The sequence below is a fragment of the Salmo salar genome, chromosome 16 (genome assembly GCF_965601325.2).
Source record: "Salmo salar chromosome 16, fSalSal1, whole genome shotgun sequence".
NCBI classification, from domain to species: Eukaryota; Metazoa; Chordata; class Actinopteri; order Salmoniformes; family Salmonidae; genus Salmo; species Salmo salar.
This window is the reverse complement of record NC_138306.1, coordinates 14200942-14223303: the sequence shown is the minus strand read 5'-3', so window position 1 is coordinate 14223303 and position 22362 is coordinate 14200942. Positions and strand designations below refer to the sequence as shown.

The window sequence follows — 22362 nt, the reverse complement described above, 5'->3', positions numbered from 1 at the left end:
AACTTGATGATGATTGTATTTTCATGTTCTATACGTGCCATGGTATTTCTATATGTGGTGTAAAACTGTGGTAGTATGTATAAATTACTAGTAAATAGTGTAACTTGTGCATGGATACTTATATGCAGTAGGCCTAATTGGGATAGGGATCATTACAGTTGATGAGCTATAGCATAAATGTTAAATATTTATGCACTTTAACTGTAGAATGTAGCCACTTATATGTTTTATATCAACCATCTCCAAAGTGCCGCAATGTAATTGTTTGTTGTAAATAAAATAGCATTATCACAATAGATATATACTGTATGTTTCGCAATAAACAATTAAGTTAATCTTCCATTTTTATTTGCATCTACTGGCTTTTTAAACTGCTGAATAGCCCACGGAACGTTGATATGCCTACAAGTTAGCCTACTAATTTATGAATTTATATTTCTACTTAATGTATCAAACCTGATGTTTCTGAAATTGGAAGGTTACTGTATCATTACCACTTACGTATTAATATGTATTTACACCTCAGACGGGAGGTGATTGGTTGCTGATGTTAGCTCAATAATTTAGCGCCTCAATGGTTGTTCACAGGGGTCAATGTACACGGAAGCTGCATATTCGCTCATCATAATTAGTAGCCTATATGAAAATAAACATTGATATATAACCATTATATACACATATATCAATTAATACAAATATTTAATTTCCTAAATGTTTTGGGGGTTGATGGGTTTTTTAGACTGCAGATTGCGCAGCGCCTAGCAATTTCGACCCTCGTGAACAAGCCGAGGTTATATAGTCTCGCGATCTATCACCTTAGTTGCTCAACAGTCAAAACAAGGGATTACAGTTTGGCCTCTTTTAGTGGCTGTCCGGGGAAAATGGCTGTCACTATTACTGTAATCAGTCGGTCACCAATCTAGCAAAAAAGATTTATTAGGAATTTGTTTACTTTCGCTTTCGGATAAAACTCAGACAACAATGAATCCCAAGAGGTAAGGAGCGTCATGCTATAGTTAACGGGCTACTTCAGGCAGTGAGGTAACGAGATTTAGCTAGCGTGGGCGTAATTTTATCCTGCCAACTAACGTTAACGCTAGCTACAAGTTTACTGGTTAAACCTGTTCGATAGCGAGCTAGCAGTTTATGTTTGTCTAAACTGTCTTCATTGCTTGCTAGCATGAGTCATAACCTAGCGGTCAAACACGGAAATTGTTCCAATTGTTTTTTTTCATTCATTTGGGGATTTTAGAACCACTTCAAACAAGGTCTGTTTTTTTTTTCATGTAACGTTACCTATAGTATGTTTTCCCTGGCGTGACGTTTTGATAACCGTATAACTCTATCTCAGACAAGGTGACTTATCAATAAATTCTGCTTTATTTACACTCAGATTCGAACATTCTAATTAGCATCAAAGTAGACATATAAGACTATAGCCCTTGATCATGACTCTTAGTTCCATACACATGAGTCATTGGTTGAAGGCGTCTTGTAGGGGGGGTGTTTGTTAAGCGCCACGACGCCCGGTCTGAACATTAACACGCAGCGCTTTCGGTGCTGTTTTGGAAGCATAAAGACCTTGGTGAGATTTTTTTTTAAAGTTTAAATTGATACGTACCTTTTAATTTTTAATTTTTTTTTATAGGGTTAGTGTTCCCAACGGCCATATTTCCATGTTACATCGCTTGTTTACGGAGAACAGACAGAAGGACTGAGTGTACTAACGTTACCTGTGTCAATTAGCTATATTCTTGCGTCTCTGAACACCTATGTGTAAACAGAAGACAAACGCCACACATTTGTTGTCACTGAAAAATACTGCCGGCTGTAACTGTATTTTGTATTTGTGAAATTATTTTGATGCGATATGAAAGTAGAGTGATCTATGTTTCCAGAACCGTACCGCGAGTCCATCTATTCACGTTTAGATGGAGTATTTGGCTGTTCTGGCTCCCAGAACCAATTTGCCCTTTAAACAGAACATGTAACATTATTTTCCTTTCGTCGAATATTGGGCTAGCAAGACTACAAATCCCTGCAAGCTCCTGCACTTAATAGCTGACACATCTAAGAGGTTCAGTCTAGCCAGCTAGTCATGTCACATCAATGTTTTCAGTTACCCATTTGGCAAATAACTTAGCTACCTCGACTCAAGTTATTCCATGTCTAGCTAACTAACTTGGCTAGCTAACAAACAATGGGCCCATCTAGCTAGCTTGGTGGTGGTACTACTACTGTAGCAAGCTTGTTATTTTTAGTGAAGTCTAATTTGGCTAGATGGAGAGTAAGTTTGTTACATTTCCCAATAGAAGGCTTTTGATGTTATCTTGCGTTCCATTTTAAATTATGTTTAAATTTCTTCAACTAATGTGAAGAGGACAACAAACGTGTATGTTTTGTATTAACAGGACTTCATGAGTGCTGATGGTGGAGATTCCCTATTGACACCTCTAACTACTTACCTGTGATGGCTGAATGTCCACATTTAGATGACAACTCAAGCGACACTGAGAACTGGGAAAGTAATCTTCACAGACACTCAAGGTGATAAACTAGCACTCATTAGGGAAGAGTACTGTTTTGCTTCTTACAAAAATAATTGTAGAACAAGGACATCACTTTAGAAAGACTTCTGAATGTGCCTGATTGTTCAGCATTGTTCAGCATTCAAGACAACTGTCCAGTACCATTTTATATACAGTGCCTTCAGAATGTATTCACACCCCTTGACTTTTTCCACATTTAGTTGTTACGGCCTGAATTTAACATTTATTACACTTTTACAAATTAATTAAGAATGAAAAACTCAAATGTCTTGAGTCAATAAGTATTCAACCTTTTTGTTATGACAAGCCTAAATAAGTTCAGGATTAAATATTTGAGTACTGAGTCACATAAATTGCAAGGACTCACTCTGTGTGCAATAATAGTGTTTCAATTTAATTAATTTTTTATTTACAATGTTGGCCTACCAGGGAACAGTGGGTTAACTGTCTTGTTCAGAGGCAGAACGACAGATTTTACACTGTCAGCTCAGGGATTCGATACAGCAACCTTTGGCCCAACGCTCTGCCACCCCAGTTTAACATAATTTTTGGATGAAAACCTAATAGCTGTACCACACATACAATTTTCTGTAAGGTCCCTCAGTCGAGCAGTGCATTTCAAACAGATTCAACCACAAAGACCAGGGAGGTTCTCCAATGCCTCAGTAAAAATACCCAATGCCTGGGTAAAAATAGAAAAAAAAGCCGACATTAAATATCCCTTTGAGCATGGTGAAGTTATTAATTCCACTTTGAATGGTGTATCAATACACCCAGTCACTACAAAGATACAGGCATCCTTCCTAACTGTTTCCGGAGAGGAAGGAGTTTAACGGCTTGTGATGGGAGAAAACTGAGCATGGCTCAGTTACTCCACAATACTAACTTAATTGACAGAATGAAAAGGAAGCCTGTACAGAATACAAATATTCCAAAACCTACATCTTGTTTGCAACAATGCACTAAAGTAATACTGCAAAGAACGTGACGAAGCAATTCACTTTTTGTCCTGAATACATAGTGTTTGGGTCAAATACAACACATTACTGAGTACCACTCCCTGACTGCATCAGGTTATGAGTATGCTTGTAATCGTTAAGGGCTGGGGAGTTTTTCTGGATAAAAAAATCAACCGAATGGAGCTAAGCACAGGCGACTCTTGCTCGACGCCCGAAACACATTGAAACGGCTGTGCATACGTACACACCACCTCATTATTGCAGTCCTACTAAGACTAATATTGCGTTCTAGAGAGGCCTGGCATGAGCATAAAGCATTGTATTTGCTTATCAACTTAGCCTATAAAAGGCTTATTTTGTTTGAATGTAGATGTGTAGGAGCTAGAATATTTCTGCTGTGCGCCGCTTTGACAGGTCCCATGTGGCACACTCTACGCTGATAAGTCTATTCTTTGCTGTGTTATATAGCCCTATTGGATGAAACTAATATTACTAGAGACGTTGGTTAAGTAATTATCCAAGCATGTGCATTATTCCAGATGACGAGTCACAGTTTCCAAACTGCCCCATGGTAATTTTATATTTTTATGCGAGACACCTGGAGGTTTTTATTTGAGATGTGACGATATTTGGCTGCCAAATGTATAGGTGTTCCCATAATATTTAAAAATTGAGGAAGTGTCATTATTTTACTTATCCATGGTAGACGTCCTTCCTAACAAAAATGATCCCCCCCCCCCCCCCTTCTGATTTGAGCTGCTGAACAGTATTTGCGCTTGATGCTTTTATGGCTCAGTGAACTTGCCATTGACAAAACGTTTAGCGGGGATGCCCTGCTTTAAGATCTATTGCCTAGGACATCAACAGCCAGCTGGGGTTTCATTTTAAATAAGCTGTAGGTACAATAGGCCTACTTTTTATTGCACATTTAGGCCTAATTAAACTGACTAATTTGGCAATATTCAACTTCAATTCACTGGCACTATGTAAAATAGGTTAGACATACTCAGTGATAGCTTAGTATATACTTTAAGTGAACTTACTAGGCATTGCAAGACAAGATATTGCGATGTAGATAACCAATATGTAGATGACCAATATATAGCCTATGTGCACGGTTCCGACTGTCTGCCGCCACCTCCTCTTGCTGGCTTGCCTGCTCTTTCTTTTCTCAAAGAAAGGTATGTTCAGTCTTTGGCCTGTTGTGTGTAGAATAGCTCAGCCTACTCATTGATAGCCTCTACTTTTAGTGAATTCACGAGCCATTGCGAGATGCAGCACTGCCTACAGTTCCTAAATTGACATAATCTAAAAGGCTGCTCAGCAAGGAAGAAGCCACTGCTCCAAAACCGGCATTAAAAAAAAGCCAGACTACGGTTTGCAACTGCACATGGGGACAAATATCGTACTTTTTGGAGAAATGTCCTCTGGTCTGATGAAAATAATAGAACTGTTTGGCCATAATGACCATCGTTATATTTGGAGGAAAAAGGGGGATGTTTGCAAGCCGTAGAACACCATCCCAACCGTGAAGCACGGGGTGGCAGCATTATGTGTGTTGGTGCTTTGCTGCAAGAGGGACTGGTGTGCTTCACAAAATAGATGGCATCATGAGGAAGGGAAATTATGTGGATATATTGAAGCAAAATCTCAAGCCAACAGTCAGGAAGTTAAAGCTTGGTTGCAAATGGGTCTTCCAAATGAACAATGACCCCAAGCATAGTTCCAAAGTTGTGGCGAAATGGCTTAAGGACATCAAAGTCAAGGTATTGGAGTGGCCATCACAAAGCCCTGACTTCAATCCTATAGAAAATTTGTGGGCAGAACTGAAAAAGTATGTGCGAGCAAGGAGGCCTACAAACCTGACTCAGTTACACCAGCTCTGTCAGGAGGACTGAGCCACAATTCACCCAACTTATTGTGGGAATCTTGTGGAAGGCTACCCAAAACATTTGACCCAAGTTAAACAATTTAAAGGCAATGCTACCAAATATTAATTGAGTGTATGTAAACTTCTGACCCACTGGGAATGTGATGAAAGAAATACAAGCTGAAATAAATCATTCTCTCTACTATTATTCTGAAATGTCACATTCTTAAAATAAAGTGGTGATCCTAACTGACCTAAGACAGGGAATTTTTGCTATGGTTAAATGTCAGGAATTGTGAAACTGAGTTTAAATGTAGTTGGCGAAGGTGTATGTAAACTTCCGACTTCAACTGTATTCCTGGCTGTGCCCCCCCCCCCCCTTTCCTCCCTGCCTCACTAGCTTTCTCTTTCTTTGCTGTGAAAGATGAAGAAAACATTTTTTTTTTGAATTAGCCTATGTCAACTACTCCTCTCCTCCATTGCATAAATATGTAATCTTAGGCTTTGAGTCGATTGTTTCAGGTGATAATAAAACATGTTTTGATTAGTTTTTCCTAAACTTGTTTCTTCAACTTTATAGCAAGTCAAGCTAGTTTGTACTGCAGCTAGCTAGCTAAACGCTAGGCTAGGTTGAAGATACCGTTGTAGCTAGCGACCTCCACCTAAAATTATGATAAAGAAAACGTCATTACCATCAAACTTGAAACGGAAGGCAATACTCATGTAATACACATTGGTTGCTAAGCCAATTATATTATTTAACACTATTAAAATAGTACTCACTTATAGGAATGGGTAATTGTTTACAAGTTGCTAGCTATCCCATAAAGCCATTACTGAAAACCACAAATCTTTTTAATCCAGTTTGAATTCGGGCTGTAACACATGTGAAATAAGTCAAATGTGTTTTGTTTCAGGAATTTACTTGCATTCTGGAAATATTACAAGTATCTATGAATGTGTACATTTCTGTATTGTGTCAGAGCCCATGTTTCTCAAGTAGATGCGTATCGAATCGTCTTGAAAGGGAAAGATACACAATAGGGGATTTAAAATACGTCATTCTGTTACCAAGTCGGTAACAGAATGAATGCAACTGAATTGGCTAAAATGGGAATTAATAGTAGTCACAAAGCACAGCTCAAGGTGTCCTATCATAGCTGACACCCCATTCTTTCTGCAGACATCTTTGAATCTTCATTTGGAGTAGATATTTAAGAGTTTTTGGAAAACGTGGTCACAAACTGAGGGAGATTGTACCGTCATTCTGTTACTAAAATGTACATCTACACTGTTCTTTGAGTAAATGGGTAGTTGATGTGCCACAGCTTTTTTTTTCGCTCCAATGTGTCAAAAACACTTATTTTAATTTGTGAAAAGTTTAATGTATGGTTAAGAAGATACTGCTCATTTTGGATCATCTGCAGACACATACAATGAATAAACATTTTATACATCATTTTTGCGCTAAACTAGGGGTTAGTGTTAGAGATTAGGGTTAAAGTTACATTTAGGAGTTAGGTTTAAGGGTTAGCTAAAAAAGGTCAAGGTTAGGGGAAGGGTTAGAAAAAATGCATAGTAGCTAAAAAGTATTAAGTATTCGAACTCGCAGCTAGAAGTTTGCGTTAAACGCCCAACCGACCAACCACCCTACTTTTGTTTTTTCCCTGTCTTACGTAACCATACCAAACGTAACATCATACTCATTTGGGTATCCCGGATTTACTTTTACTATGTTGTATCTAGTAGACCAGGATCACCACAGACAACGTTTCAAATGAGAGCTTTTTAGGGTGTGGCTACTCTGTCTTTTTGACACACTCAGATGCATATTGTGGACTGTTAATCATGTCATACACTTCCTTAAAGTGGTTGTTCAGGCTTTTGGCAATGAAGCCCTTTGTCTACCTTCCCCAGAGTCAGATTAACTTGTGGATACTATTTGTGTCTCTGCGTCCAGTATGAAGGAAGTTAGTGGTTTTCCATGGAAGATGACAAGGGGAAATTACATTTTGGAAGCCATTCATTTTCAATGGAGGGAAGCGAAGTGGTCGTGGGACCATTGGGTGACGTGAAGAAGCTGAACTTATACCATAAGGCTATTGACCAATCGAAACTCAGTATATATTTTCTATCCCTTACTGGATTGGCCGTTACCTCTCACTATCTAGCCTGCTTGCTAGCACCCACATGGGGGTGAAGCTAGCATGGCTATCCGAATTATCACGTTCAAAGGAACCCACTGTTGGAGGTAGTTTTGCGAGCCAATGCTAATTAACCTTAGCCACCTAGCTAGAATTCGTAACATATCATACAATTTGTAACATGAAATGGGTGATGGATATCCACAAATTAATACGTACCATATGAAATGTAACGCATACTCGAACAAAAACATTAAAACAACAATTTCAATGATTTTACTGAGTTTACAATTCATACAAGGAAATCAGTCAATTGAAATAAGTGAATTGGGCCCTAATCTATGGATTTCACGTGACTGGGCAGGGGCGTGGGCATAGGCCCACCCACTGGGGAGCCAGGCCCAGCCAATCAGTGTTTTTCCCCACAAAAGGTCTTTGTTATAGACAGAAATACTCAGTTTCATCAGCTGTCCGGGGGGCTGGCCTCAGACAATCCCACAGGTGAAGAAGTCAGATGTGGAGATCCTGGGCTGGCGTGGTTACACGTGGTCTGCAGTTGTGAGGCCGGTTGGATGTACTGACAAATTCTCTAAAAGATGTTGGAGGCAGTTTATGGTAGAGAAATTAACATTTAAATTCTCTGGCAACAGCTCTGGTGGACATTGCTGCAGTCAGCATGCCAATTGCACACTCCCTCAACTTGAGACATCTGTGGCATTGTGCTATGTGACACAACTACACATTTTTAGTGGCCTTTTTTCACCAGCACAAGGTGCACCTGTGTAATGATCATGCTGTTTTAATTAATCTTAATATGCCACACCTGTCAGGTGGATGGATTATTTTGTCAAAGGAGAAATGGTCACTAACAGGGATGTAAACTAATTTGTAGAATACATTTGAGAAATAAGCTTTTAGTGCGTATGGAACATTTCTGGTATTTTTTTATTTCCGCTCATGAAATATGGGGCCAACACTAAAGTTTTTATATTTTTGTTCTGAATAAGTTGAGTTTCCTGTATTTACGCACATAATCATACAATAAGCTCTGAGACCAGGTTGCTGTAGTTGTAATCCTACCTCTGGATGGACTTCTCACTCCTGTGATTCTCAACCAAAGTCCTTATCTGGGGAATCAATAATTTATATGAATCTCTAGCTCTAAATTAATATTAATATCAACAAACCGAACACATTTTTACCACATATTGGCATTGTAATCTAGAGCAAAGTAAAATCCAGAGGTCAATTGGTGCTCTGTCATGTTCATCATTCGCAAATCAGCAATTTTATTTAATCAGCCAAGCAATTCTGCTGAAGACAATCGTGTCGAGTCGGAAAAGGCTATATAAGGACACGCCTGACGCCCAAACCGAAATGTCATTTTTGAATTCATCACAATGAGGTTAAGGTAAGGGTCCGTTTTAGGTTTTTGCTAGTCGGTTTAAGCGTAACCTGTGTCCTTAGTCTTCCCCTGTCGAGTCAGGCAATATCAGGACAGTAGACTGGGAGGTCGCACTACGTCAGAAGGGCTGCTCTGTGAGTCTGATTCAGTGTCGTGTAAAAAGCGCACAGCCATTCATTTCTACGGGTCTCCCTGTCTGAACCGAATGACTGGTCCTCGCTTTTTTTTCTTCTTCCAATTGGGGCGATAATTTTACAGCTAGCAAGTTGAACAGTCTACGGAATAATGCTGAAGTTCGAATGTAATGCCCAAGGATGCTAAACCGGCTGGCAAGGCTGCATTGTTCGGAGGAGCCCAAGTCCTTTGTGCTTTCATTCCTCAGCTCGTCCCGTGCTGCTTTGTCTTTAATTTGCCGTGCGATACAAACGGGTAGGTTTGCGAAGCATCCTATCCATTGCATTTATTATAGCAAATGTTGATTACCTATGTTTTTGTAAATATTTATTTCAATGGTCGGCTTTTTTGTGGCCGGCTTTTTTTGTGTGGCTTTCCCACGCATTCTTATGAATGGCAAGAGGAAAAGAACCAAGACTACGCGTGTCTTTTTAAAATGAATGTGTCCTTTCATGGGGTTTGCTGATCAGGACGCATAATAGGGTTTACCTTTTGGAGGGTTAAACCCCCGACACTAGCGTGCATTCTCTCTGTTTTAATATCATAGGGAAAGTGTCAGCAGTGCTCTAAATTATTGATGGGACCCTTCTCTTTAAGTAACGGGACTCAATGCCGCAGACGCTTATTTATAACACCAGTTCATCTGTGCTTTGTCTCCATGATCACAGTCATAGTAATCGTCTTAAAATGACTAAACTTCACATTTAAACATTGCAATTTGCATTTGATCATTTCGTGAAAATCAATGCCTTTTCCAAGAGGTTATGTGAGGTAATAGCAGCAGCCATTGAGTTGATATGTGGATGGATATAGCTTTGCAATTCTGCCTGCATGAAAGATGAGCTCTATCGCTTTCGCTGACCCTTTGTTTGTTAATCCTGCCAGACTTGCCTTATTCATGCACTGGGGGAAGATTTGTTATATACATATATCTATTTTTTAAATCTGGTCACCAAACTTTTCCTGTTTTGACATTCTATTTTATATTCAGAATTGCAGTTATGCTAAAGGAACCAACATATTGTAGAATAGAAAGAGGGATTGATACTGATTCATGTTTGAAAAAGGCTCCATATCTAGTGCTGATTCTACATTCAAGCTCTTAATCACATTCCCCAACCTGATGAGAATCATTACTCTCTATTGAAGAGTCTCTTTTTGAGATTTCATATGAGCCTGTAGAGCAATTGTATGCTCCATGTCAAGAACTGTCTTTCGATAATAAGAGCCTTTTTCAATACGTTTTATGAAGTCCACAAGTCATGTGAGGACACAAGGGATGTACATTTAGTCCTGTCATTGTTGTTTTTATTTACATGGCTGAAGGTCTCATAGCAGTACCGAATGCAATGCAGGTGCAGTAACGAGGACAAGCTGCACAAAGATCAGGGGACGCACAAAGATCAGGGGACCCCACATACTGTTGAGCAGGTCTGCCTGTCCCTGACCTGCATACAATATGATTAGAACTTACCATTTCTGGACCAGTCAGTAGCATCCATTCAGCTGCTGTCGAAATGTAGACAATTATTTGTTTCAATAAGCGTAAACACTATGAACAAGATATTTCATAATATTACAATCAGCCCAATCTTTCCACATCTTTAAAAACATTTTTTTTTATGACATTGTCTGCTGAAATGAAGTTGTCCACGTGTAGTGGAATGACTTAGATTTTTCCTACTCAGTCAGTGAGCCATCTCTCTCACTCTCTGGGACTTCATCAGTGGAGGTGGCGCCTCAGTCAGACATTGTTAACGGTTGACTGGGTTGAATATTTCTATCGGGAGCTAGAAGGTGGATGGATGTCTTCCATTTGAGGAGCTATAAGGGCAGCTTCTCTAGAGCTTTCCCGTCTTTGAGAGTTCCTCTTTTGTGCTGCTCTCTCCAGGCCATTCACTTTAGCCTCATCATATTTGATAATCACTTCCCTCGGGAGGGACGCACTCTTTATTAGGGAGACCTGCTGCATGGCATGCTGGTCAGACTAGACAGACCAGACCGTGTTAGAGCTTTCAGAGGTAAAGTGGCTGCCGCAGATAACATAACAGCTCTCGTGGATGCTTTCGGCTTCCCTGCCTGTCTAAATGAGATGACCAGTTTCTCTACAGATAGGCTCTTTTGCGATGGATAATAGTGCTATTATCCTGTGGAAGTATTTTTTTAAATGATTTCAAGAAGGTGTGTTTGGTACTTCATGGTACTTTAATATTTCATATTTTACCAATGCCAGTCCAAGACGAGTAATAGTCCTATTTATGTGGTCTTTCACTCCCTAATGGGTTTCTGAAAGTATAGGGATGCAGACAGCAAGCAGTAGTGTTGCATTGGCCATCTTTCTACAGCAGTCTGCGCTGCTATTTTTTCTCTCACAGAGGGTTCATATGAGTTTACTGCAGGCTTTTTACCCACTTCTCTGCAGAGAAGCATACAAAATACTCCCTTTCCCCCTCTGTACTCGTGTGTCTGACTGTGGGTGGTGTGCTCCTCTCAGTGCCCAGCCCCTCGTCCCAGTCCCTCAACTAGAGGCCGACCTGGTCAACATGAACCTGCATGGCGCCAGCGGAGGCCTCGAACGCTGCAGGGACAGTGATCGCCGGAGGTCTAGCGACCGCTCCCGAGACTCCTCCCACGAGAGGGGCGAGGCTCAGCTGACCCCTTGCATCAGGAACGTCACCTCGCCCACCCGACAGCACAACAGCGGTGAGTACTCCATTACTGCTTTGAGACCACACAGGGTGCTTGACGCAACACTGGCATAACAAGGCTTTCTCATGCCTCCGGTACAGCTGTGAGATTGAGTCCCTTTCTAACTACATAAAAGCAGTGACTAAATCAGAGCTCTCAGAAATGTGGTTTCATCGTGTTGAAATCGCCTTAAAGCCTCACCCAGAGGCGGAGCCAGGTAGTCATACTACTCCTACTCAGTCTGTACCCACTCAGGGAATTAAGCCAATAAATGAACTGAATTATGTTTAAATTGCTACAGTAAGAGTTGAATAGTAGAGTCTTGAAAGGAAAGCATTTTGACTCTGGCAAAAGCTTTCAATTACTTGACCAGCGTTAACAATGTCCCTTTTCATCCAGTGTGATGAGACAGTTGGCACCTTAATTACGGATCTCTGCCTGTCTGTGTCTCCCAGATCGTGAGCGGTGCGAGGGTGGTTCTTCCTCCAGGTCGTCGAGTCCTCGGCCCCCCAGGGCCTTAATCTCCGTGGGGCCCAGCTGCATCGCAGCGAGCAGGAGCAGCCTTTTCAATACTGAGACCCACTGTAAGAGTCTGGGCCATGGACACGTGCACGGTCCCTGTGACCACCTCTACGTCTATGAGAACGCAAAGGAGGGGACGCGCACATTACGGACCGCCGAGAGGGTCACTCTGATAGTGGACAACACCCGCTTCCTGGTGGACCCGGCCATCTTCACCGCCCAGCCCAACACCATGCTGGGAAGGTATAAAGCATAATATTGTATCGCCACAAATTAAAGTGGCATCTTAACGGGATATTAAAACAAATTAATTTCAAACCGGATGTTTTCTTCTTTCATAGAATGTTTGGATCCGGGAGAGAATACAATTTCACTAGGCCCAATGACAAAGGAGAGTTTGAGGTGGCAGATGGAATCAGCTCAACGGTTTTTAGAGCCATCCTGGTAAGACATCTGACTTTATAATGAGATCTCATTCACGTCTGATAATGTCATCGTTTTTCACCTAATGTACCCAGAGACAGGTTGGTATTGACGAAGTGAAGGATTACGCTGCTGTGTCATTAATCTTCATGACTGGAATGGGAAAGGCATTCTCTCACAGATTTAATATCCATCCCCTATTTATTTTATTAGGAAGAATAGGCACTCAGGTCAGAACACTATCTTTCTAAAACAAAGACCTTGATTATGGCACCAAATTGAAGGGATACTTTGGGATTTTGACGATCTACTTCCCCATAGTCAGTTGAACTCGTGGATACCATATTTATGTCTGTGTCCAGTATGAAGGACATTAAGCGGTACACTACATGACCAAAAGTATGTGGACATCTGCTTGTTGAACATTTCATTTCAAAATCATGGGTATTAATATTGGGTTGGTCCCTCCTTTGCTGCTATAACAGCCTCCACTCTTTTGGGAAGGCTTTCCACTAGATCTTGGAACATTTCTGCGGGGACTTGGTTCCATTCAGCCACAGAAGCATTAGTGATGTTTGGCGATTAGGCCTGGTTTGCAGTCGGTATTCCAATTCATCCCAAAGGTGTTCGATGAAGTTGAGGTCAGGGCTCTGCAGACTAGTCAAGTTCTTCCACACTGATCTCGACAAACCATTTCTGTATGGACCTCGCTTTGTGCATGGGGCATTGTCATGCTGAAACAGGAAAGGGCCTTCCTCAAACCGTTGCCACAAAGTTGGAAGCATAGAATCGTCTAGAATGACATTGTATGCTATAGCGTTAAGATTTCCTTTCACTGGAACTAAGGGGCCTAGCCCGAACCATACAAAATGGTCCCAGACTATTATTCCTCCTCCACCGAACTTTACAGTTGGCGCTATGCATTGGGGAAGGTAGCGTTCTCCTGGCATCTGCCAAACCCAGATTTATCCGTTGGACTGCCAGATGGTGAATTGTGATTCACCACTCCAGAGAACGCGTTTCCACTGCTCCAGAGTCCAGTGGCGGTGAGCTTTACACCACTCCAGCCGACACTTGGCATTGCGCGTGATGATCTTAGACTTGTGTGCGGCTGCTCGGCCATGGAAACCCATTTCATGAAGATGCCGATAAACAGTTCTTGTGCTGACGTTGCTTCCAGAGGCAGTTTGGAACTCTGTAGTGAGTGTTGCAACCGAGGACAGGCGCTTCAGCACTCGGCTGCCCCGTTCTGTGTGCCTGTGTGGACTACCACTTCGCGGCTGAGCTGTTGTTGCTCCTAGACGTTTCCACTTCACAATAACAGCACTTATAAACTCAGCAAAAAAAGAAACGTCCTCTCACTGTCAACCTCGTTTATTTTCAGCAAACTTAACGTGTAAATATTTGTATGAACATAAGATTCAACAACTGAGACAAGCTGAACAAGTTCCACAGACATGTGACTAACAGAAATTGTATGTGTCCCTGAACAAAGGGGGGGGTCAAAAGTAAGTCAATGCAGCTGGTGGCCACACCAGATTCTAAGTACTGCAGTGCATCTCCTCCTTATGGACTGCACCAGATTTGCCAGTTCTTGCTGTGAGATGTTACCCCACTCTTCCACCAAGGCACTTGCAAGTTCCCAGACATTTCTGGGGGGAATGGCCCTCACCCTCCGATCCAACAGGTCCCAGACGTGCTCAATGGGATTGAGATCCGGTCTCTTCGCTGGCCATGGCAGAAGCAGAACACTGACATTCCTGTCTTGCAGGAAATCACGAGCAGTATGGCTGGTGGCATTGTCATGCTGGAGGGTCATGTCAGGATGAGCCTGCAGGAAGGGTACCACATGAGGGAGGAGGTTGTCTTCCCTTTAATGCACAGCGTTGAGATTCCCTGCAATGACAACAGGTTCAGTCCAATGATGCTGTGACACTGGGGCGGTGTCGATCCCGCTCCAGAGTACAATCCTCGGTGTAACGCTCATTCCTTCGATGATAAACGCGAATCCGACCATCACGGGACTCGTCAGTGAAGAGCACTTTTTGCCAGTCGTGTGTGTGTGTGTGTGTGTGTGTGTGTGTGAGCCAATGCTAACTAGCGTTAGCGCAATGACTGGAAGTCATGCTAGCAGATACCAATAGACTTCCAGTCATTGCGCTAATGCTAGTTAGCAATTCCGCTGGTGATAGTTATCAACTTCCTTCAAACTGCACTCAGACACATATTATCCATAACTTCATCTGACTCTGGGGAAGTAGATAAAGGGCCTCATTGCCAAAATTCTGAAGTATCCCTTTAATGTATTTATTAAATCCCATTGTGGAGTTATGGCCACAGATTTTGGAGTGGCCGTATGTATAGGGGTCAATAGTTTTTTTTTAGCACATTATTGCGGTATCTTTCCTTATTATTCAAACACTTGTAGTGCGTTTTGTATGCAGTTACTGTCAAGTGATATGTTGACAAGTACGCTCGTTTCCAAACATCTCCGCGGTTATCCATCTGACATTGTGTATTTTTGGGGAAGTGTGGAAATGCGGGGCAGATTATCTGTGCGGTGTTACGTAAGGCAGATTTTCAGGGATCAGAGCTACTAATACTGCACAACATGCTCGTGCTTTCATTTTTGTGTCCGTTCGCCCCGGCATTCCACTTAAGTCCAGAGACACAGGGCAGGAGAACAACCAGGTAATTGCATCTGTTTTTGTGTGTATCATGAGGTTTCTGGGCTTTATTTCAGTATCAGGGGCAGCTCTGTGTGCCTCAGAGGTAGTACTGTGTTCTAGCATGACAGAGTAGCAATTTCACATCTGTATGCTTCTTTGTATCGGAGAGAGAAATGCTAATGTAGATGGTCAGGACTCGGATATGCTGCAAGCACTTCTGTTTGATTTCAAGGCTTACCTTGGATTTTCAGTATTGAATGTCTCGTAGTAGTGATCTGTTCTGTGATTGTGAAGAGCTCTTCTATCAAAGGCGAGACCATAATAGCAGGGAGAGAAAAAAAACATGGTTGGCAGCATTGGCATTTAGGGCACAGAGCAAGCTAACAGCCGTTTCCGATGCTGTCTTGTGAATAGCTGCGTGTCGCTGTTGCTGCCTCAATACCTTTTCTTTTCATCGTTATACTTGAACTCTGTCAATATTCCACTGGCTGTAAATAGCTCTGTGGGGGGGGGGGAGGAGAGGGAGTGACGTCGCTGCCATTTGCTGTTGTCGGAAGGCTCTGTTCTGTGTGTGCGCAGACCAGCCTCAGTAATGGCTGCCCGTTTTGTTTTTCCCTGTGTGACTTTTTTAAATGGCAGGATTACTACAAATCTGGGATAATCTGCTGTCCTGATGGGATCCCCATTCCTGAGCTGAGAGAAGCATGTGACTACCTCTGCATCTCCTTTGACTACAGCACCATCAAGTGTAGAGACCTCAGTGAGTGTGTATATATTGTATGATGCCCTCTTTCCCCCTCATTGCTGTAAGTTGATAATGGGTTATTACATTTTAGGCGGAATATTCCTGTGTAATATTTCATGCCATATCATTCTGTATTAACTGCAATATTTAGCCTGTGTTGTGTGGAGGTTGTTGATATGATGCACAGCTCTGAAACCAGGTCAATATTAGCCTACAGATTTGATGCAAGTCAGATGATCGCAGGTTTCCACAATGTGGGTCACTGACTGCTGTAGCCATTGATTGACATTGTTTGAAATGTGGATGAGTGCCTAGTTTTGTTGGCTTGCTGCAAGTGAGCCAGTGTGTGTGTGTGTGTGTGAGAACATGTACGGTGTATTCAGAGCCCTTCCCTTTCTATGTTACGTTACAGCCGTATTCCAAAATGTATTAATAGAATTGATCAATCTACACACAATACCGCATAATGAGAAATCTAAAACGGTTATTTGATTTTTTTTGCAAATAAAAAAAGTTTTATTTGCATAATTATTCAGACCCTTTGCTACGAGACTCGAAATTGCGCTCAGGTGCATCCTGTTTCATTGATCATCCTGGAGATGTTCCTACAACTTGGAGTCCACCTGTGGTAAATTCAATTGATTGGACATAATTTGGAAAGGCACACACCTGTCTATGTAGGGTCTCACAGTTGACAGTGCATGTCAGCGCAAAAACCAAGCCATGAGGTCGAAGGAATTGTCCGTAGAGCTCCGAGACAGGATTGTGTCGAAGGCACAGATCTGGTAAAGGGTACCAAAACATTTATGCAGCATTGAAGGTACCCAAGAACACAGTGCCCTCTGTTCTTAAATGGAAGAAGGTTGGAACCACCAAGACTCTCCCTACAGCTGGCTGCCTGGCCAAACTGAGCAATCCGGGGGATAAGGGCCTTGGTCAGAACCCAATGGTCACTCTGACAGAGCTCCTGTGTGGAGATGGGAGAACCTTCCAGAAGGACAACCATCTCTGCAGTACTCCACCAATCAGGCCTTTATGGTAGAGTGGCCAGAAGGAAGCCACTCATCAGTAAAAGGCACATGACAGCCCGCTTGGAGTTTGTCAAAGGAACCTAAAGGACTCAGACCATGAGAAACAAGATTCTCTGGTCTGATGAAAGGAAGATTGAACTCTTTGGCCTGAATGCCAAGTGTCACGTCTGGAGGAAACCTGGCACTATCCCTACGGTGAAGCATGGTGGTGGCAGCATCATGCTGTGGGGATGTTTTTCAGCAGCAGTGACTGAGAGACTAGTCAAGATTGAGGGAAAGATGAACAGAGCAAAGTGAAGAGATCCTTGACGAAAACCTGCTCAGGACCTCAGACTGTGGCAAGGGTTCACCTTCCAACAGGACAACGACCCTAAGCACACAGACAAGACAACACAGGAGTGGCTTCGGGACAAGTCTCTGAATGTCCGTGAGTGGTCCAGCCAGAGCCTGGACTTGAACCCAATCGAACATCTCTGGAGAGACCTGAAAGTAGCTGTGCAGCGACGCTCCCCATCCAACCTGCCAGAGCTTGAGAGGATCTGCGGAGAAGAATGGGAGAAACTCCCCAAATACAGGTGTGCCAAGCTTGTAGAGTCATACTCAAGGCAGTAATCGCTGCCTTTTTTCATTATGGGGTCGTGTGTGTAGATGGAGGACATTTTTAAATAAAGCTTTTACGTAACAATGTGGGAACGGTAAAGGGGTCTGCATACTTTCCGAACACACTGTTTACATTTCAGCGCGATAACTGGAGTGCGATCATCACATCACACATGTCCCGTGATGCACTTTTCATGACCTTGTCCCACTGACACCACCCACTCCTATCTTCTAGGTGCACTCATGCACGAGCTGTCTAATGATGGGGCGAGGCATCAGTTTGAGTTCTACTTGGAGGAGATGGTGGTGCCGCTGATGGTCGCCAGCGCCCAGAATGGAGAGAGGGAGTGTCACGTGGTGGTCCTGACTGACGATGATGTGGTGGACTGGGATGAGGAGTACCCTCCGCAGATGGGAGAGGAGTATTCACAGAGTGAGTCAGGTCAATCGCATCACTGGCTCTGTTGATATAGTATATGTGGAATACTGTAGTACAAGCAAGCCATTTCAACAATCATCCATGAGTGGTTTATATCCTTGTGTAAAGAATTACCCTTGGCTATTTTTACTGGTATGAGGTGTATCCCTAATGTTAAAGGCCCAGTGTCAGTTCTGGACAAGAAGTTACTTACTGTAATGTTTTTTCCTTACAATGGTCAAAAATAAACAAGTTTCATCAGCTGTTAGATGATACAAAACCCTGGAAATACAGAATGAGTGCACTAGGCCTTTAAACCCAACACTTAATAGTTATGTATTGCTGAATGCCTGTGTGGTTTTACTTATATGTATGACATTTACATTTTTCTTTACAGTTATATACAGCACAAAACTGTACAGATTCTTCAAGTACATAGAGAATCGAGATGTTGCCAAATCAGTATTAAAAGACAGAGGACTTAAGAAAATCAGACTTGGAATTGAAGGTATGCTGGATCATCACTGAATTTCCTTCTTCCACATGTCAATCAAGAAGTTTGCTTTCATGTCTTTACAATTTGATAACACTAAGCAAGTTCTTAAACCTGCATAGTAATCCTGTAATTACCAGAATCACTCATATTATTACTATTATGCAATCCTTTATAGGTCTTATTGCTACATTACAGCATGTGTTAATGTTACAAGAAGAGTAATAACCGTTATTATACAGGTATAAAAACAACTCAATATCGCCTGAAGGGTTACCTCAATTGGGTAAAAAAAAAAGACTACAGTTTATGTATAAATATACTTATAATGCATGTATTTAATAGAAGGTATTTCGATTAAGTGTTTGAACAGAAAACATACAACTCCCATACGAAAATGTATTTTTACCCTCCCAGGTTACCCCACCTACAAGGAGAAGGTGAAGAAGCGTCCCGGTGGCCGGCCAGAGGTCATCTACAACTATGTGCAGCGGCCCTTCATCCGCATGTCCTGGGAGAAGGAGGAGGGCAAGAGCCGCCATGTTGACTTCCAGTGTGTGAAGAGCAAGTCCATCACAAACCTAGCAGCCGCCGCTGCAGACATTCCCCAGGACCAGCTGGTCAACATGCACCCTGGCCCTCAGGTGGACGAACTGGACATCCAGCCTCAGCCAAGCTACCACTACGAGCCAGACCCAGATGCCCCCTCACCGGCTGTCTGAGACTGGGCCCCCCTCAGAGCACTGTAGTGACGAGCGAGTTTGACAGCAGAAACCAAATTTGCCTTTGCACTTCTTCTGCAGCCTTAAGGCAACAAAAAAAACCTGGTGTATATATTGTCAACAGCCTGGGAAGGAGTAGCAAAGCACACAGTAAACAATTGCCTCCTTGCACTGTTTGTATTTTAACTGACCAAAGGAGATCGTTTTTTAATCAAGAATATTTGAAGTAAGATTGAATCACAAACTTGTCTGTGGGTGTGGTGGTGCTGCTGTGAACAGTACTGTAGTTCCTAAAGGGTTTGGTTTTATCCACTTCTGCTTGCTCTCCCTGTTGATGTGGTGTGGGTGAGACTGTTACTACAGTAGTCTACCACCAGAGCACCAGGGGAGCCTCACTGTGATGCTTTGGCCTCAATAAAGATTTTTATTTAATATTCACTTTCATGACTCCATTTGCTTTTCCTTATCACATTGCTGTATGTTTGCATGTGCTGGAAAGGACCCAAGCTAAGCTTACATGTTCATTTACTCCTTAGTCAATATGGTACAACAATGAATCTATTCCAGTTGGAGAGAGAGCAAGCCTAACATTTGCTCCGGCTCAGTCATCAAGCAGCTAGTGGTAACCGCTTACTGGGTCTGAAGGGACCAGTACTGCCACCTGCAGGCTGAACATTTGTTTTCCAAAAATGCTCAGTGGAATTCCATACCACAGCTATGGGCTGTTAAGCACAACTCAGATTTCCTGGATTTAGCCACGAACCTCCGAGGTCTCTTAATACTGGTTACCCATGGTCGTCGGGCTTTAACTAGCAAATTGCCTCAAATCCTTGTGCTGATGTCAGCTTAGTTGTTTCTCCTCACCACATTAGCAATGCAGTCTCCTGTTATCTCTAGCTGACATTTTCTGCCACTGGATGGCAACATGATAAAAATATCCCAGCGCTGCACCAATAGGGTAAATCTTCTGAAATGTGACATTGCTTCCATTACATGCAATACCCTGAATGACTCACCCTCAGATTCATCAAGTGGGATTGTTTAGAACATTTTAAATATGGATACTACTTATTAACACACTGCATCTGTTAAGCTCAAATACTTTATTTTACTGCTGATACCATACACTCATTATGTACTGTAGTGTAAAAGCATCTAAAGACATGTTTTCAATATAGAAATCCCTGGTAGGATAATGCAGGAAAATATACATTGAAAACGTCAATGGAAGAGTGCCCATCAGCAGGCAAGGGAGGGCCTGTATGCAGACAGGTACACTTTGAGGGGTCCTGCTCCAATGAGTCCTACAGTGCCATGATACACAGTAGCTGTAGTTGGCTTGCATGGGTCCTGTTGATATGACTGCATGGTCAATTCAGGGTTCTGTGGGCCTTAGGCCAACAGCCCTGCTAGGGCTGTCCTCACAAGGGCCAGGGTAAGTCACTGAAGTCTACAGGGCCACCGAGGCCTGCGTCAGCCTCCAGGAGACTCATGATCACAGCCATGGCTGCCTCGTCGTTACTGGGGCTGCTAGAGCCTGGTTCATCCATGATGTCAATGCTGAGGTGCGAGTTGTCACCTAGAGGAGTGTTGAAGGAAAATGCTGTGGTTTTTCACCAGAAATATATCACGTTTACTTGAAATGGGCAGGGATTCAGTGTTTGAAATTCTTAGAACATGTTACAGCTACTTACTCATAATAGACTGGTTGGAGTATGGGTATCCAATGGTGTCGGGTCCTCCTCGTAGCGTCCCTCCCGACGGAAGGTCTGGCGTTCCATTTTGAATCTGCCAGAACAAATAGGTCAGTGGTGGTCTACATAGAAGATCATCTTTCAACCACAGGACACAGGCCTAACTAAGTAAGCAACAGACAATCCTGGATCAAGCACAAGATCCAACCAATTAAAAATCAGTGCCAGACAGTGCTATTTGGAAAAAAAGAAAAATCCATCAATGACATTTCAACCATCCCAATGTTCTTTATCGTGTGGCTCCCGCAGACTCACTCTCTTGCCCCCTGGAGAGCAGTCTGGAGGAGGGGTGCTGATGTTCAGGGGGCTGGAGCCACAGCTGGAGGGGGTCGAGCCTCGGGTCCTGGCAGAGAGCAGAACAGACAGCGCCATCAGACTAGGGCTCTGAGACACTGAACAATTCAGCTGATGAACCTTCAGCTCCAGGTAATTCATCATAACTGAACAGACTCATTTCCAAAGCCCGTCACTTTCTTGATAAAGGGTGCATAAATATCTGAGATCAGAGAATTCGCCCGCGAAGGGATGTGTACAGAAAAGTAAATCACCAAACAAGACAGGCTTCATGGTCTGGGTGTTATTCTTTTGGTTCTACAGCTATTAACAACCTGTCATCCATTTTCTGCCTTCACTCTCTCACCTCTGAGTCTCCATCACCTCCTCTGCGATCATGCGACCGATCTTACCGGCACCTGCACGTGTTCCCCCGGGGATGCCTGGCACCGTCTGAAGGGCCCGTCTCCCTCCACCTGCAATCAAACATATCAATCACACTGACTGCTCCTAGACTGACTGAGATCATTGCATTTTCACATTTGATCCAACGCTCCTATAGTCTTGTTACGAGATCGCAGATGTTTTGTCATTTCGTACACGTAGATACAGTACGTTTAATCAAAGAAAGCTATTCATTATAGCGTGTATCTTTGCGTACAGAGAGAATCAGCTGACAAATCTCAGATCTTGTTCCAAAGCCCTAAAGGAAGCCCCTCTGATATGTAGAAAAGCATGCCTTCTTTCGGATCATTCAATAAATGTCACCTTCTGACGTCAGCACACTGTCCATAGAGGCGAGAGTGGGAGAGACGGCAGACTGAGGATAGCTGGAGTCTGCACCATCCAGCATACTGCACCTAGAGATGGGATCACACAGCAACATCAGGACCAGTTTCAAGTACAAAAACAGAACAGCCACC

General features: G+C 42.7%; 2 protein-coding genes across 5 annotated transcripts in view; one reads left to right on the top strand and one right to left on the bottom strand.

Moving 5' to 3' along the window:
- The first annotated feature begins 811 nt into the window (after positions 1-811).
- Positions 812-19850, top strand: LOC106573214 (BTB/POZ domain-containing protein 10). Of its 4 annotated transcripts, none has more exons than XM_014148050.3 (9): positions 812-995; positions 2412-2547; positions 11596-11804; positions 12245-12554; positions 12653-12755; positions 16043-16163; positions 18015-18212; positions 18595-18705; positions 19108-19850. In XM_014148050.3, exons 2-9 carry the CDS (start codon positions 2471-2473, stop codon positions 19410-19412), a joined length of 1434 nt encoding a protein of 477 aa, XP_014003525.1. In that variant the 5' UTR covers positions 812-995; positions 2412-2470; the 3' UTR covers positions 19413-19850. The 4 variants fall into 4 exon arrangements, with proteins under 4 accessions (XP_014003525.1, XP_014003527.1, XP_014003526.1 ...); XM_014148051.3 differs by lacking the exon at positions 812-995 and adding an exon at positions 1502-1585; XM_014148052.2 differs by lacking the exon at positions 2412-2547 and having other exon boundaries at positions 814-995.
- A 650-nt stretch (positions 19851-20500) lies between these two features.
- The window catches only part of LOC106573213 (basic helix-loop-helix ARNT-like protein 1), a 28107-nt gene continuing 26245 nt past the window's right edge, over positions 20501-22362 (bottom strand). Inside the window, exons 14-18 of the mRNA XM_014148046.3 lie at positions 22208-22299; positions 21807-21915; positions 21422-21509; positions 21107-21200; positions 20501-20991 (exon numbers count right to left, since the gene is read on the bottom strand). Of these exons, the coding sequence (XP_014003521.3) occupies positions 20834-20991; positions 21107-21200; positions 21422-21509; positions 21807-21915; positions 22208-22299 (541 nt within the window). The 3' untranslated portion in view covers positions 20501-20833. The remainder of the gene's footprint in view (positions 20992-21106; positions 21201-21421; positions 21510-21806; positions 21916-22207; positions 22300-22362) is intronic.